Here is a 13,117-nt window from a genome sequence, read left to right as displayed (position 1 = left end):
GAGGGGATGAAGAGGTCTTAGGAGGGGTAGTTAAGGTGAAGACTGAAGAGATAGGCCTTCAGTCAAGCAAGCGCTCGAGGGTGTGAAATATGAGTGCTATTTTCAGGATCAACATTGTTTAGCACACCTGATCGCACTTGACCTGCTAATTGTCATGAACACATCTCTATGACCTCTACTCCATCTACCTGACCGCAGGATAAACAACACTCTAGCGCTGTGGTAATTTCAACAGTTACTGCTGACGCAGATTGCCAATACGCCTGACGTGACAAAGCAATTCAGTTGATCTACTGTACGTCTCTCTAGCTAGCTAACAATGACGTGTAGATTATTTGTTGACCGTGCGGTGTATTACTTTGAGTTTGGAAGAGAAGTTGGAGATAAAACGTTTAGGGCCACACAGACCAGAAGACTTGGTCCTGCTTCAGGCTGGGGATAAAGCAGTTGAAATGGTCGACAGTTTTAAATACCTCGGAATTACACTGGACAATAAACTCAGTTTCAACCAACACACCACCGATATCTTTAAAAGGAGCCAAGAAAGATTATCCGTCATCCGCAAACTTAAAGGACTGTATGTTTCCCCCCCTCTTCTCCTACTACTGTACCAGAGCATTATCCAGCCCATCCTCATGTACTGCTCCTCCTGCTTCTTCAACATGCTCACAGTCATCAACCGGGCCAAACTCACACGCATCACCAACACTGCTGCCAGGATAATTGGACTCCCCGCACCTAACCTCACAGCACTGAACAACAGGGCCATCTCATGCATTGCATGCAACCACAATAGAACAGGACATCACCCATCCACTCAATCTGTACCTCGCCCCACTGCCATCCGGGCGTAGGTACAGAACGCTAAGATGCAGAAGGGCTCGCTTTGGCAAAAGTCTGATCCCCGCAGCCATTGTTGCCTTAAATAATAGACTGCGCTGAGTGTGTGTACTTGTGTATCTGTCATGTGTAGTACTGTCTGTTGTTGTCTGTGTTATACAGTGTTGTATATATATATATATATATATATATATATATATATATATATGTATACTGTAGTGTGATTGAATTTCCCCCTGGGGACATACATCTAATCTAGATGTATAATCAATACATCTAATCTAATCTAATGATGTATAATCAATACATCTAATCTAATCTAATGATGTATAATCAATACATCTAATCAATACATCTAATCTAATCTATACTGGCTGTGATATAAAGTAGAGGACTAAATGTTACATGTAGGGCTAATGCTGAGACCTTTCATGGGCAGTGGGCACACTTGTTACTTGTCGCTTTCAGAACCCCTGGACAGGGCATGGGCTCTATATTGATATAGCTCTGTTAATTGGCCTAGCCTAAATGTTAATGTGGCTTTTGTAGTGTGTTATAGCCTCTGCTCTAACGCTAACCCCGAAAAATCCTTTGTGCCCTCTGTGGTCTTCAAAGTGGGCCCGGAGAGGCCTGTTGGAGAGAGAAATCAGTGCTGCAGTGATGCTGTGCAGTGACGTGCCGTTCTGCCGTTCATTAACGCTCGTGAATAAGACATGGCTGTAGTACTATAACACGGAGAGGCAATCAGGTAATCTAGAGGTAGGCGGTCACGGTTCAGACGTCCGGCCCATTCAGGGAACATAGCGACTGGGAGATGGCCAAGCAGAGGCTAAGAAGGAGGGTTGAGACAGCGGCCAATGGGGTAGTCGTTACCCACGCTGGGATACGGCAGTGGAGGGGTCATCCTTTTGTCTGAACCCGGCCAGTAGGACAATCTTGGGATTAACTCAAGGATCGTGAATAGTATTGTGAGTGTATTTCCCGCTGATGACTAATTGCCAGCTGTACAATGATGTTTCACCAGTCTACCTCTCTTTCACCAGTCTGCTAAGAAGCTGAGTGCCAACTGTGCTAAAGGAATGAAAAGAAAAAAATGGAAGATAAGAGCCTACTTGTTTCTTGAGATCTCAAATAACTCTGAATGAATACTTAATGATAACTGGCCATGAATTGAACATGAGCATTTGCAATGTTAATGGATTCTATTCGGGTGCTCAGTAATGAATAAATGTCAATGGCGTTAATTATGAGAATTTCTTTAAGGCTTCCGTGCACTTGGTTGGTTTCAAACAGTCCACTTGCACCGATTCCCACCTTCAAACCAAAAGACGAGAAGTGTGTGGGGAGGATTGAGGTTGAGGCTCGATGATCAAGCTCATTCTAATGAATCTTGATAAAGCCAAGACAATCAGTCGTGGTGGGTACAGTATCTCCCTAGGGATCTCCAGGGAGGAAACAGAAAGACAGGATGAGTGAAGGGTGACTTCATTATCCAATCAGTGCTTGGAAGGCAACAGGTATTAGGACATCCGATACCCATATGTCAGGCCATGGGGAGAGTATGTTGATGTGAATTTGGAATGCGAGATGGAAATTGTTCTGACCAAGCTCAGCTAGTTGGGTTAATCACTGGACATGTCTGATGAATAGTTAATGGTTTGGATTAGTTGGATTTTTATCTTCCTGTCTTGCTATTGTCAATAGTCGTTGACAGTGAGCTAACTGTTCCTCATTACCCGGTAGTTCTCCAAAGTGCTTTGTTCGTTCTTGTCAGCGCCTTCATTTCAAGGATGTCATTGGAGTTTGTGTGCAGTATTCTGTTGTTTCCAGGTAAAACATGAATAATGACATTGAACGTCAATGTAGGTTTCAAAAACTATTGGTCAGCCAAACACTTTCCCGGAGTTGAGAGATGTTAACAGGAAACTGAGTGTGAACATGTACAGTAGATGCAGCTTTCTTTGCACCCAGGTGACCTTGTGTAATCCTCTGTGTTTATCCCTGGAGGTACGTATAGAGTGACATGTATATCCCTCTTCAGTATCTATGACATAAGGCCCTGGCAGTGAAGGTTGGTGGAGGTTGAAGCTCGGAGGTTGAAGAGGTTGAAGCTGCGGAGGGCAGGCTAATTGTAATGCATGGATGGTATCAAACACATGTATGGCCCTCTGTTTATGTGGTCCTCTATGGCTCAGTTGGTGGAACATAGTGCTAACAAGGCTTTGGTTGTGGGTTCGATTCCCGCTGGGACCATATTATACTGAAAAATGTGTGATTCTGGTGATTCTGATGATCCTATGTGATTCTGATGAACCTATGTGATTCTGATGGTGCTATGTGATTCTGATGAGCCTGATGATTCTATGTGATTCTGATGATTCTATGTGATTCTGGTGATTCTATGTGATTCTGGTGATTCTATGTGATTCTGATGGTGCTATGTGATTCTGGTGATTCTATGTGATTCTGGTGATTCTATGTGATTCTGATGGTGCTATGTGATTCTGATGATCCTGATGATTCTATGTGATTCTGATGATTCTATGTGATTCTGATGATTCTATGTGATCCTGATGATTCTATGTGATTCTGGAGTGGTGAATGAAGGGTAGAGATTAGACCCATTGGGTTTAATGTCCTACTGTATTGATCATTGAGTTAAAGTCACATTTTACGACACTTTTGTTGGTGATAGGTGTTTAAATGAGAAATGAGTTACAGTGCAAGTCAGGGCACATAACACATAACAACACTTTATAGACTGATATGTTCCCATCTCAAGGTGCTGTTGCACTCATAGTTCACATAACACTGTGTGAAACATATTGAAAGGTATATAATATACAATTGTACAACCTGTGGTCATTTACAATACTGACAGGCAATCATATCCTGCTTATTTAACAAAACACCTCAAGATGCATCTGTATCCTTGACCAGTTCCTCCCTAGGTACGGGGGGTGAGGGTTTAAGATGAAACACACAATAAGCCTCTGCATTTCATTCTGCATCTATGAGAGTGTTTACAAGGTGAGTGTGTGTGTGTGTGTGTGTGTGTGTGTGTGTGTGTGTGTGTGCGTGCGTGCGTGGGCGTGTGTGTGTGTGTGTGTGTGTGTGTGTGTGTGTGTGTGTGTGCATGTGCGTGTGCGTGTGTGTGTGTGTCTCGATTAAAAAAGTGCTTGTGGTTTCCAGTCCAGTCATTCTCAGTGCCTCTGTAAGCTCGGAGCCCTCTGCACTCTGGGTCCTGGTTGCCGTGGGTTACCTGGCAGGGGCCCCAGTGTTCCGTGGCCCCTGGGGGCGGGGGGTCTGGTGGCAGGGACACGCCCCCCTGGGTCCTCGGGAGAAGGGGGGTGGAATCCACTCTTCCCCTGATACCCCCTCTGACCCCCACCACTCTCCTCTACTCTGTCTTCTGATAGGGGGAGAGAGGGGAGGGAGGGAGGGAGGGAGGGAGGGAGGGAGGGAGGGAGAGGACGCAGAGAGGGAAGAGACAGCATAAGAAACGTTAGTGTGAGTTGGGTTCTGCTGGGGTAACACTGCGACTCGAACTTGTGAATGATCAGTAACAAAAAAATATGAAAATAGTCAAAGTTTACTAAATAACAACATGCCCTTAGTGCTCTCACCCCTCTGAGCTTGTTGTGAGGCATTGTTGTTTTTCTGTTGCCGTGCCGACTGTGACACAGCCTTTGTGTTTTGAGCCTCCTCCAGATCCATGGCTGCCTTCAGGGCTGCTCTCTTGTTCTTCTTCTTGTTCTCTTCATTTTGCTGCGGAGGAAAATAATAAGCTGCAAGACTAACTGCCACTAAGTGTAGCCATGGACACTACAGTGTAGTGTAAAAGCAAAATAACATTGTTCCATTTATTTTCTATTAAGATCTCTGGAAGGGACTTTGTTGTCGTGAGGACAATAGATAATCTATTAGTCTGCTGCTCTCTGGTGGACAGAAGTTGTTAGTGCTAGTATCACAGAATATCGTATAAAATAGAACAGAATATAAATTGAAAATAATAGTATTGAATAGAATGAGTGCATCTTTCTTACATCAACTTACAACAACTGATGACTTACAGTTTGAAGTTTCTTCTTTAGTTCCAAGTTAGCTTCTTTGTAGGATTTGGATGTGGATTGCAAATAATAGATGGCCAAACTAGGTGTCAGAGAAACGAAATGTCAGGCAATGTTACTCAAGGCAAGGTCATATCTTGATGAGATATCTGAGGTGAACACCACATTGATCCTCGGGGGAAATCACACTCACACCATGAGCAGCATGAAGGGCAGCACCAGACCAGGGTTGGAGACGTAGCTGAACGCTTTGACAAACCAGGCAGGGAAGTCGGACTCCAGGGTCTCCTGGATCACATCAAACATGCGATTCATCCCACTGCAGAGGGGGGATCAGGCATATGAGTGTGTGTGTGTGTGTGTGTGTGTGTGTGTGTGAGTGTGAGTGTGAGTGTGAGTGTGAGTGTGAGTGTGAGTGTGAGTGTGAGTGTGAGTGTGAGTGTGAGTGTGTGTCTGTGTCTGTGTCTGTGTCTGTGTCTGTGTCTGTGTCTGTGTCTGTGTCTGTGTCTGTGTCTGTGTCTGTGTGTCTGTCTCTGTGTCTGTGTCTGTGTCTGTGTCTGTGTCTGTCTCTGTGTCTGTGTCTGTGTGTCTGTGTCTGTGTGTATGTGCATGTTTCCTCAGACCGAGTATGGCTACGGTATGTCTCTCCATCACCTGAAGGGGCCACAGTCGAAGGAGGGAGGGATGGTGACTATGGTGTAGATGGCGGGCAGCGTGGAGAGGAAGAGGATGACCAGCAGCATGGCCATGTAGAAGTTGTTGGAGCCCGAGGCCTTGAACACCCTCTCCTGGGGAACGTTACAGCACATCACCGCCCAGCACTGGAGGTACATGGACGCGTGGAGCTTCAACACATTGAGAGCAGGCAGGCAGGGGGCGTAGAACGCACCCATCCTAAGAGGGTGGAGAGGGAAGGGGGGGGGGGAGAAAGAGAGAGAGAGAGAGTGAGAGAGAGGGGGAGAGGGAGGGGTAGGGAGGGAGAGAGAGAGAGAGAGAGAGAGAGAGAAAGAGAGAAGAGAGAGAGGGAGAGAGAAAGAGAGAGAGGGAGAGGGAGGGAGAACGGGAGAGAGAGAGAGGGAAGGAGAACGGGAGAGAGAGAGAGAGAGAGAGAGACAGAGAGAGGTGTTTAATACGGAAAGAGAGGGTCACAAAGAAACTCATTCTGACTCCCACTGAAGGTCATGCAGCAGCCTCCTCCTACCAGATCATCCCCTGGTTGAAGATGAGCCCCAGGACGTTTCCGCTGACATCAAACTCTGAGTAGGAGGGCTAACACAAACGAAGACAAATGTTAAGAAATTAGATTACATTTTATAAAGACAATACCATGGGATATCTATACATCCCACGATAATAATGATAAAAAAAAACAAGATGAATCTATTACACACGTTCGATACCATTCCTCATTTCAGTCCATGCATGACCATGAGCCCATCCTCAGATTTCTACCTCCACCAGCCTCCAATGATCTATTAACATCAATATTATTATTAAATAGGTTTCCGGGCCTATCAGAAAGCACACTCACGAATCCGCCCTCCAGATCCCAGCACCAGCAGATGTTGAGGAAACGCACAAGTACGGCACGCAGGAAGTCACCGACCAGGAGGGTGATGTAGCTCGTCATGGTATCGGATATAATGAGTCGGACAAACTCCTACATGGCAAAGTGTACATGATACACACTTCAGTACAGTAGAATACACATGAATGTGAAGAATACCACAGTTAAAGAACAGTTATGAACACACACACACACACACATACCCACACACAAACACACGCACAGACATTTGCATGCAATCAAGCACGCACATAGGCACGCAAGCACACGTAAACACACACACACACGCACGCAGGCACACACACACACAGACACACACACACACACACCGTACCTGTCCCACCATGGTCTCCCAGCAGGGGCCTCGTGGTACGTCAGCAGGGTGAGCTGTGATTGGTGGAGCCGTGTTGTTCTCTCCCACGGTACCATTGTACAGGTTGGCCTCCCAGAGAGTCATGTTCATCATCACCCCCTCCTCCTCCTCCCTCTACAACACACACACACACACACACACACACACATACACAGACACACACACACACACACACACACACACATACACAGACACACACACACACATTGTGCTCAATGAGATGCCGACTGCTCCTCTAAGCTACAGCCTCAAAGTGAGGCAAGGGCCTATCATGTCTTTTACTGGAAGCTAATATTGTTAGCTCATTTAATACTGACTGTAATACATCCAGTTAGCGCCATGCTAGCAGATAGATCCTGTACAGTAGTGTTGTTCCAGGTTCTGGCCAACTTGGTGCCAACAGGACCTGACCGCCAGGCTGTGAAAGACTCACTTTGAGGTTGATCTGGTCCATGAGAGCGATGATGAAGGTGTAGAGGTTCCCCAGGAAGAGGGCGAAGATTCGCCCCAGCTGCCACTGGAGGGCGATGCGGGGGTGATAGTTCTCCAACGCACTGATCACATCAAACAGCATGGGGCAGAACATCCCCAGCAGGGGCATCACCATGTTCACCTGGAGGACGTTCACACAGACGTACAACGTCCATATCTTCATATACCATAATATGATGTTATATATCTATTACACGTATATGATATGCTTGTATATGTGTCTTTATGCTCATAAAACATGTTTACGGTATGAACGGTATGAGGTATGAACTCTATATATTGACATAAAACACACACACATGCGCGCGCGCACACACACACACACACACCCGCACACACACACACACACACACACACACACACACACACAAACACGTACCCACACACACACGCAAACACACACACACACATAACGCTACCTCATTCCTCTCCCACCAGCCTTTGTTGTCTAGTCCCTCCAGGGCAAACTTCTGAGAGCGTCGCACCACAAAATATATGAGATATCCACTTCCTGCCAAGCAACAGAGAACCAGGAAGTTGGCTAGCACGCGCATGAAGCGGGTCAGGTGGATGTTGTCATCCTTTTTGCTCTCCTGCTCCTCCAAGATGGCCTCCTGAGAGGGCAAAGTGATCGAGGGAGGTCAGTGCACCAAGGTCTCACACACACACACACACACACACACACACAGACACACTGGTTGGTGTGTTTACCTTAAAGCTGGTGGTGATGGAGGCAAACTTGTTGTCGGCTGTCTCCGCGTTGCCTATGAGGTAATCCCAGCTGGTGAACACCTTCCAGGCAAAGTTAAAGCTGTTGTCCTCTCCACCCCCTATCTCGTTGGCGTTACGGGCCATCCTTCAAAACGAATCAGCGTCAAACAATCAAGACTCAATAAGGCTCAACATGAAGATAGGAGTGAGAGTTTGGGGAGGTCTGAGAGACTAGTAGAGACTCAGACAGAACAGGCATGCAGACACACACACACACACTCTCTTTTCTCTCTCTCTCTCACACACACACACACACAAACACACACTCTCTCACACACACACACACACACACAAACACACTCTCTCACACACACACACACGCACACAAACACACTCTCTCTCTCACACACACACAAACACACACACACACACACAGTATGTACTCACGTCCTTATGACCACCATGTAGCTGTAGGCCACTGTCCCAGCGCCAACCAGGAGGTACGACAACGGCATGCGGAACTTGAGCCAGCCAATGGCGCGCTGGTTGTTGTAGTACCCATAGAAGAGGACGGAATACTTGGCGTAGCCCTATAACACACACACAGACACACACACACACACACATAGATTCACATTTCAATTCAGTGTCATGATCTTTTTTTCAGTAATATCCATAACAGTAACAGTGATCACGTTACACAAGGGAAACATATGAGAATTACCCCAAAGTCCCATAAGATAGAGAAGTCCATGGCGCCGGCCTCCTCTGCTCTGGGGACGGTCTTCCTGGGCATGGACCCGTACGGCTTCCCCATCAACGCCTGCAGACAGAGAGAGAGGAGGGGGGTGGGGGTGGGGGGAGAGAGAGTCAGAGAGGGACAGGGAGAGAGAGAGACAGAGAGAGACAGGGAGAGAGAGAGAGAGAGACAAAGGGAGAGAGAGAGGGAGGGAGGGGAATAGTGAGAGGGAGGGGTTGGGGGGTTAACGGTTCTGAAGAATATGTGGGCTCTGGAGGTATCATGAGTTTTGGATCAGATGGTCTGTCACCTCGGGCACCATGACTAGGCCGAAGGTCAGACCAAACAGGATCATGTTGATACCATACATCCACCTCAGGAAGATGAAGTAGGAGGCCACTGAGGAGCCAAAATGGCCTACAAGACACAAAAACACAACCATATTGATGTTTCACCAAACCAATGAAGATGATGTAGTAGAGGATACAGAACAAGCCACAATAGTCACCAGACCAAAGGCTTTGTGGCACTGCCACCTCATCGGAGGACCGATGACTATTTTTGTTTTGTTGTATTTGTCTTTACAGTTTTGACACATACATGTTATGCACTTGTGTTTCCGTTTCAGGAAAAGGAAAGAGTAACCTTCATTGGGTCAAATAATGCCCTAGGCCTAACAGGGAAGGGGATCAAATAGGGAAGAAAATCAAATACAGACTTACTCTCAATCTCTTTGATTTTCATCTCCCATGGAATGCAGGCTGTTTTGAAGTTTCCAAAGTCTCGCTGAAACTTCATCCATTTCTAACAACGAAACGAGCGATACAATCAGATCCTACATTGCAGGATTTGACAGCTGAGAAGTAAATACAGTACATAGCTAGGTGCGTACCATGCCAAAGAACACACACAAACTGACCCAAAGTTGACAGGTCAGTGACGATGGAACGCTACCAGACCAACGACTGCTTACCTTGTTCATCATGACCTTATATGCATACAGCTTCCTGCCTTTCCCTTTGCCCAGAGCTCCTTCATACTTCTCCACAAACTCCTGGGACTCCCTGCAGAGAGAGGAGGCACCACCACTGTTACTGACAGACAGACAGACAGATAGATAGATAGATAGATAGATAGATAGATAGATAGATAGATAGATAGATAGATAGATAGACAGAAAGACAGAGAGACAGACAGACAGACAGACAGACAGACAGACAGACAGACAGACAGACAGACAGACAGATAGATAGATACATACATACATACATACATACATACATAGATACTTAGACAGACAGACAGACAGACAGACAGACAGACAGACAGACAGATAGACAGATAGATAGATAGATAGATAGATAGATAGATAGATAGATAGATAGATAGATAGATAGATAGACAGAGAGAGATAGAGAGAGAGAGAGAGATAGATAGATAGATGGATAGACAGATAGATTTATATTTCTCTGGGGTGTGTCAGTACCGGAGAGTAGTTAGTTTCTTCCTCATGGGCCATGGCTTCACTCTCAGGGTGGTGATGAGTTTCTTCCTCCCATCCACCGCCTCCTTCAGCTTCTCCAACTCCTCCGGAGTGAAAACCCCCACTTTCGCCTCCGCCTCTTCCTCATCCTCCTCTTCCTCGGATGACTCCGGCTCTGAGCTGAGACAGTGAAGAGAGGAAAGTTGTTGTTGTTGTTGTTGTTGTTGTTGTTGTTGTTAGTGGTGGTTGTTAGAATGTAGTGTAAATACTCCCTGAGAATGATGATTTGTGAACACCATATGGCAGTTGGGAGTGGAGGTGGGCAAAGGTGGGCGAAAACAACAAGAGGTGGTTGAGGCTTTACCTTGTCTCAACTCTTCTTTTATGTTTCTTCTTTTTGACTCGAGCCGTCTGCTCTTTCTCTCCTCCTTTCCCTCTGTCCTCCTTTTTCTCTCCTTTTTTGGCACGTCTATTTTTCTTCTTCCCCTTGACATCCCCTTCTCCCTCCTCCTCTCGTTCCAGTTGTTTTCTAGTCCTTTCGTTGTTGAGATTCTTTTTATTTTTGGCTACCTTCCCATTCTTTGCATCCTCCTGTCTCTCCTCCTCCTCTCCCCCTCTCCCCTTCCCCTCCTTCTCCCTCTTCCTTCTTCCTCTCCTCTCCTCTGTCTCTGGTCTCTCCTCCACCTCATCCACCTCCTCCACCTCCTCTCTCCCTTTTCCTGCTCTGGAAGCGCCTCGTCTGGCTGCATTTGTTTTCCTCTTCCTGTCCCTCTCTTTCCCTCTATCCCTCTCTTTCCCTCTGTCGCTCTCTTTCTCCATCTCCCTTTCTTCAGTTCCACCATGCTCCTCATCAGAGTCAACGACTGGGTCCTCTTCATCTACAGTAAAAATAAGAGACGTGTTACATTCTGTATGTGTGTGTGTGTGTGTGTGTGTGTGTGTGTGTGTGTGTGTGTGTGTGTGTGTGTGTGTGTGTGCGTGTGCGTGTGTGTGTGTGTGTGTGTGTGTGTGTGTGTGTGTTGTTAATCCAATGGTAATTGGGGACACAGGTCATGCGTGGGGACATGGGAGGACGCGGGTCGTGTGAGGGGGACAGGGAGGACACAGGTCATGCGTGGGGGACATGGGAGGACGCGGGTCGTGTGAGGGGGACAGGGAGGACACAGGTCATGCGAGGAGGAGTGAGGGGCTCCAACATGAAGGGAGCAGGGAGGAGAGTGTCTCCTGACTTGGACACAATGCCACATACCAACACCTCTCTCCAGTTAGTACCCTCCCATACCCAACCAGACCCAACCAGACCCAACCATCCCAGTCCAGCCCAACCCACCACAGGATACACTGGATGACTGAGATGTCATGGTAACCAGTGAGCAGTGTCTGGCTGAGGCAGGAAGGAGATGTTGTTTATCAGTCATTTGAACTGTAACATCAGTTCCTTCCTCTTTCGTGGGTGACTAAGGAGAAAGTGGTGATGATTGACAGATACCGTCACCAAGGATACCACCCACCTGCATCCTCCAGCCCAACGCTGACTGCAGAGAGAAGACCAGGATGAGTGATTTCAAAGAAAACAGTTACATACACTCTATGTCATGTCATATTTACAATACGGACACCCATCCGTGTTTGATGGGGGAAGTTGAAGACAAGCGTCAAGACGCAATCATCACCACCACCACCACAGGTGAGTAGAGGGGAGGAGCTAGGCTACACATGGGTTTGGGATTGGACACCGCGAGAAGACTTTCTCCATTTATATTGTAGACGGATTAGATTTTTTGCTGGGGATGTTCTGTTTGATTTAAATGTGTTGAAATGTGGCTGAGACAAAGGCAGCGATCATTTGATCTTCCAGTGGGAATGGTGATCAATGCCCCCCCTCTCTTCAGGCCCGAATACAGATCGAATGTCTGTCACCCAGGGAAGAGCAAAGCATTATCAATCATTATTAACCGTGAAATATCTTTTGGAGTCAGATATAATGTATAACTTATGTCAGCTTGTGTCAAGTTCGTGAAATCATGTACATAACCTTTCAAAGTCGTACTTGGGAATACATTATTTTCAGTTTTTATTATAAACCCTGTCCTCTATTCTATTCTGTGTTTTTATTCCCAATTCTTCACGATGACCTCACCCGTATCATATCACCTGTCCCTTTCTGATGACCTCAGCAGCAACGCCGCTGACCCCACTCTCTCACGCACAGCTTTGTCTAGGCCGTCCTCTATTATGTCCCTAGGGCATTGTCCCCTGGCGGGCGGATAAAGAGAACCTCTGACAGGAGGAACAGATGTTTGCAGACCTGGCGGTCGCTCGGTGTGTGTCCACGCTGTAACCGGAGCGGCGAATGCTACACGGGTCATTTACCAACGTGCCAAACACAGCACAGGAAACACAAAGGATACAAAGACCTGTCCTAATTAGGCACGGACCTAGGGCTAAACTGGCGGAGAGAGGAGGGGTGGTGGGTGTGTGTGTGTGTGTGTGTGGGGGGGGTTGGTTGAGGGGGCAACCAGGGGTCAAAGGATTAGGGTTAGGGATAGGGTTAGGATTAAGGTCAATGTCACCCAGTACTGCCCTCACCTTAACTGTCCCTCCTTGCACGTTAACTGGCCCTCCTGAGACCTCCTCATCACGTCTACCCCCCTGTACAGTTTCTCTACTGTCAATAATAATAATCATAATCATAATCATAATTATTATTATGATTATTAATATCATTATTTAAAAAATAAAAACGTAGCTAGCACTAGCATAATGACTGCCAATGGCCCCTGGTTCGAGCATAGATTACTTTTTCTTGCGATGACCAAGAAAATAAAAAAGCGGAGGGAAA

The 13,117-nt window shown here is 46.7% G+C and overlaps 1 protein-coding gene across 1 annotated transcript in view; it reads right to left on the bottom strand.

The window, feature by feature from the left end:
* The window catches only part of tmc1 (transmembrane channel-like 1), a gene marked incomplete at both ends in the record, with an annotated part of 15,110 nt that extends 2,196 nt beyond the window's left edge, over positions 1-12,914 (bottom strand). The window contains 18 exons of the mRNA XM_080531319.1: positions 4,103-4,252; positions 4,467-4,608; positions 4,914-4,992; positions 5,104-5,229; positions 5,565-5,804; positions 6,112-6,179; positions 6,442-6,570; positions 6,812-6,964; positions 7,284-7,463; positions 7,762-7,956; positions 8,054-8,198; positions 8,501-8,643; positions 8,778-8,876; positions 9,103-9,209; positions 9,515-9,596; positions 9,766-9,856; positions 10,279-10,455; positions 12,865-12,914. Of these exons, the coding sequence (XP_080387445.1) occupies positions 4,103-4,252; positions 4,467-4,608; positions 4,914-4,992; positions 5,104-5,229; positions 5,565-5,804; positions 6,112-6,179; positions 6,442-6,570; positions 6,812-6,964; positions 7,284-7,463; positions 7,762-7,956; positions 8,054-8,198; positions 8,501-8,643; positions 8,778-8,876; positions 9,103-9,209; positions 9,515-9,596; positions 9,766-9,856; positions 10,279-10,455; positions 12,865-12,914 (2,356 nt within the window). The remainder of the gene's footprint in view (positions 1-4,102; positions 4,253-4,466; positions 4,609-4,913; positions 4,993-5,103; positions 5,230-5,564; positions 5,805-6,111; positions 6,180-6,441; positions 6,571-6,811; positions 6,965-7,283; positions 7,464-7,761; positions 7,957-8,053; positions 8,199-8,500; positions 8,644-8,777; positions 8,877-9,102; positions 9,210-9,514; positions 9,597-9,765; positions 9,857-10,278; positions 10,456-12,864) is intronic.
* Between the last annotated feature and the right edge of the window lie 203 nt (positions 12,915-13,117).

Source organism: Nansenia antarctica, assembly GCF_963989245.1.
Source record: "Nansenia antarctica genome assembly, chromosome: 5".
NCBI lineage: Eukaryota > Metazoa > Chordata > Actinopteri > Argentiniformes > Microstomatidae > Nansenia > Nansenia antarctica.
Note: the sequence above shows the minus strand (reverse complement) of the source record. Positions and strands in the feature narration are given on the sequence as shown.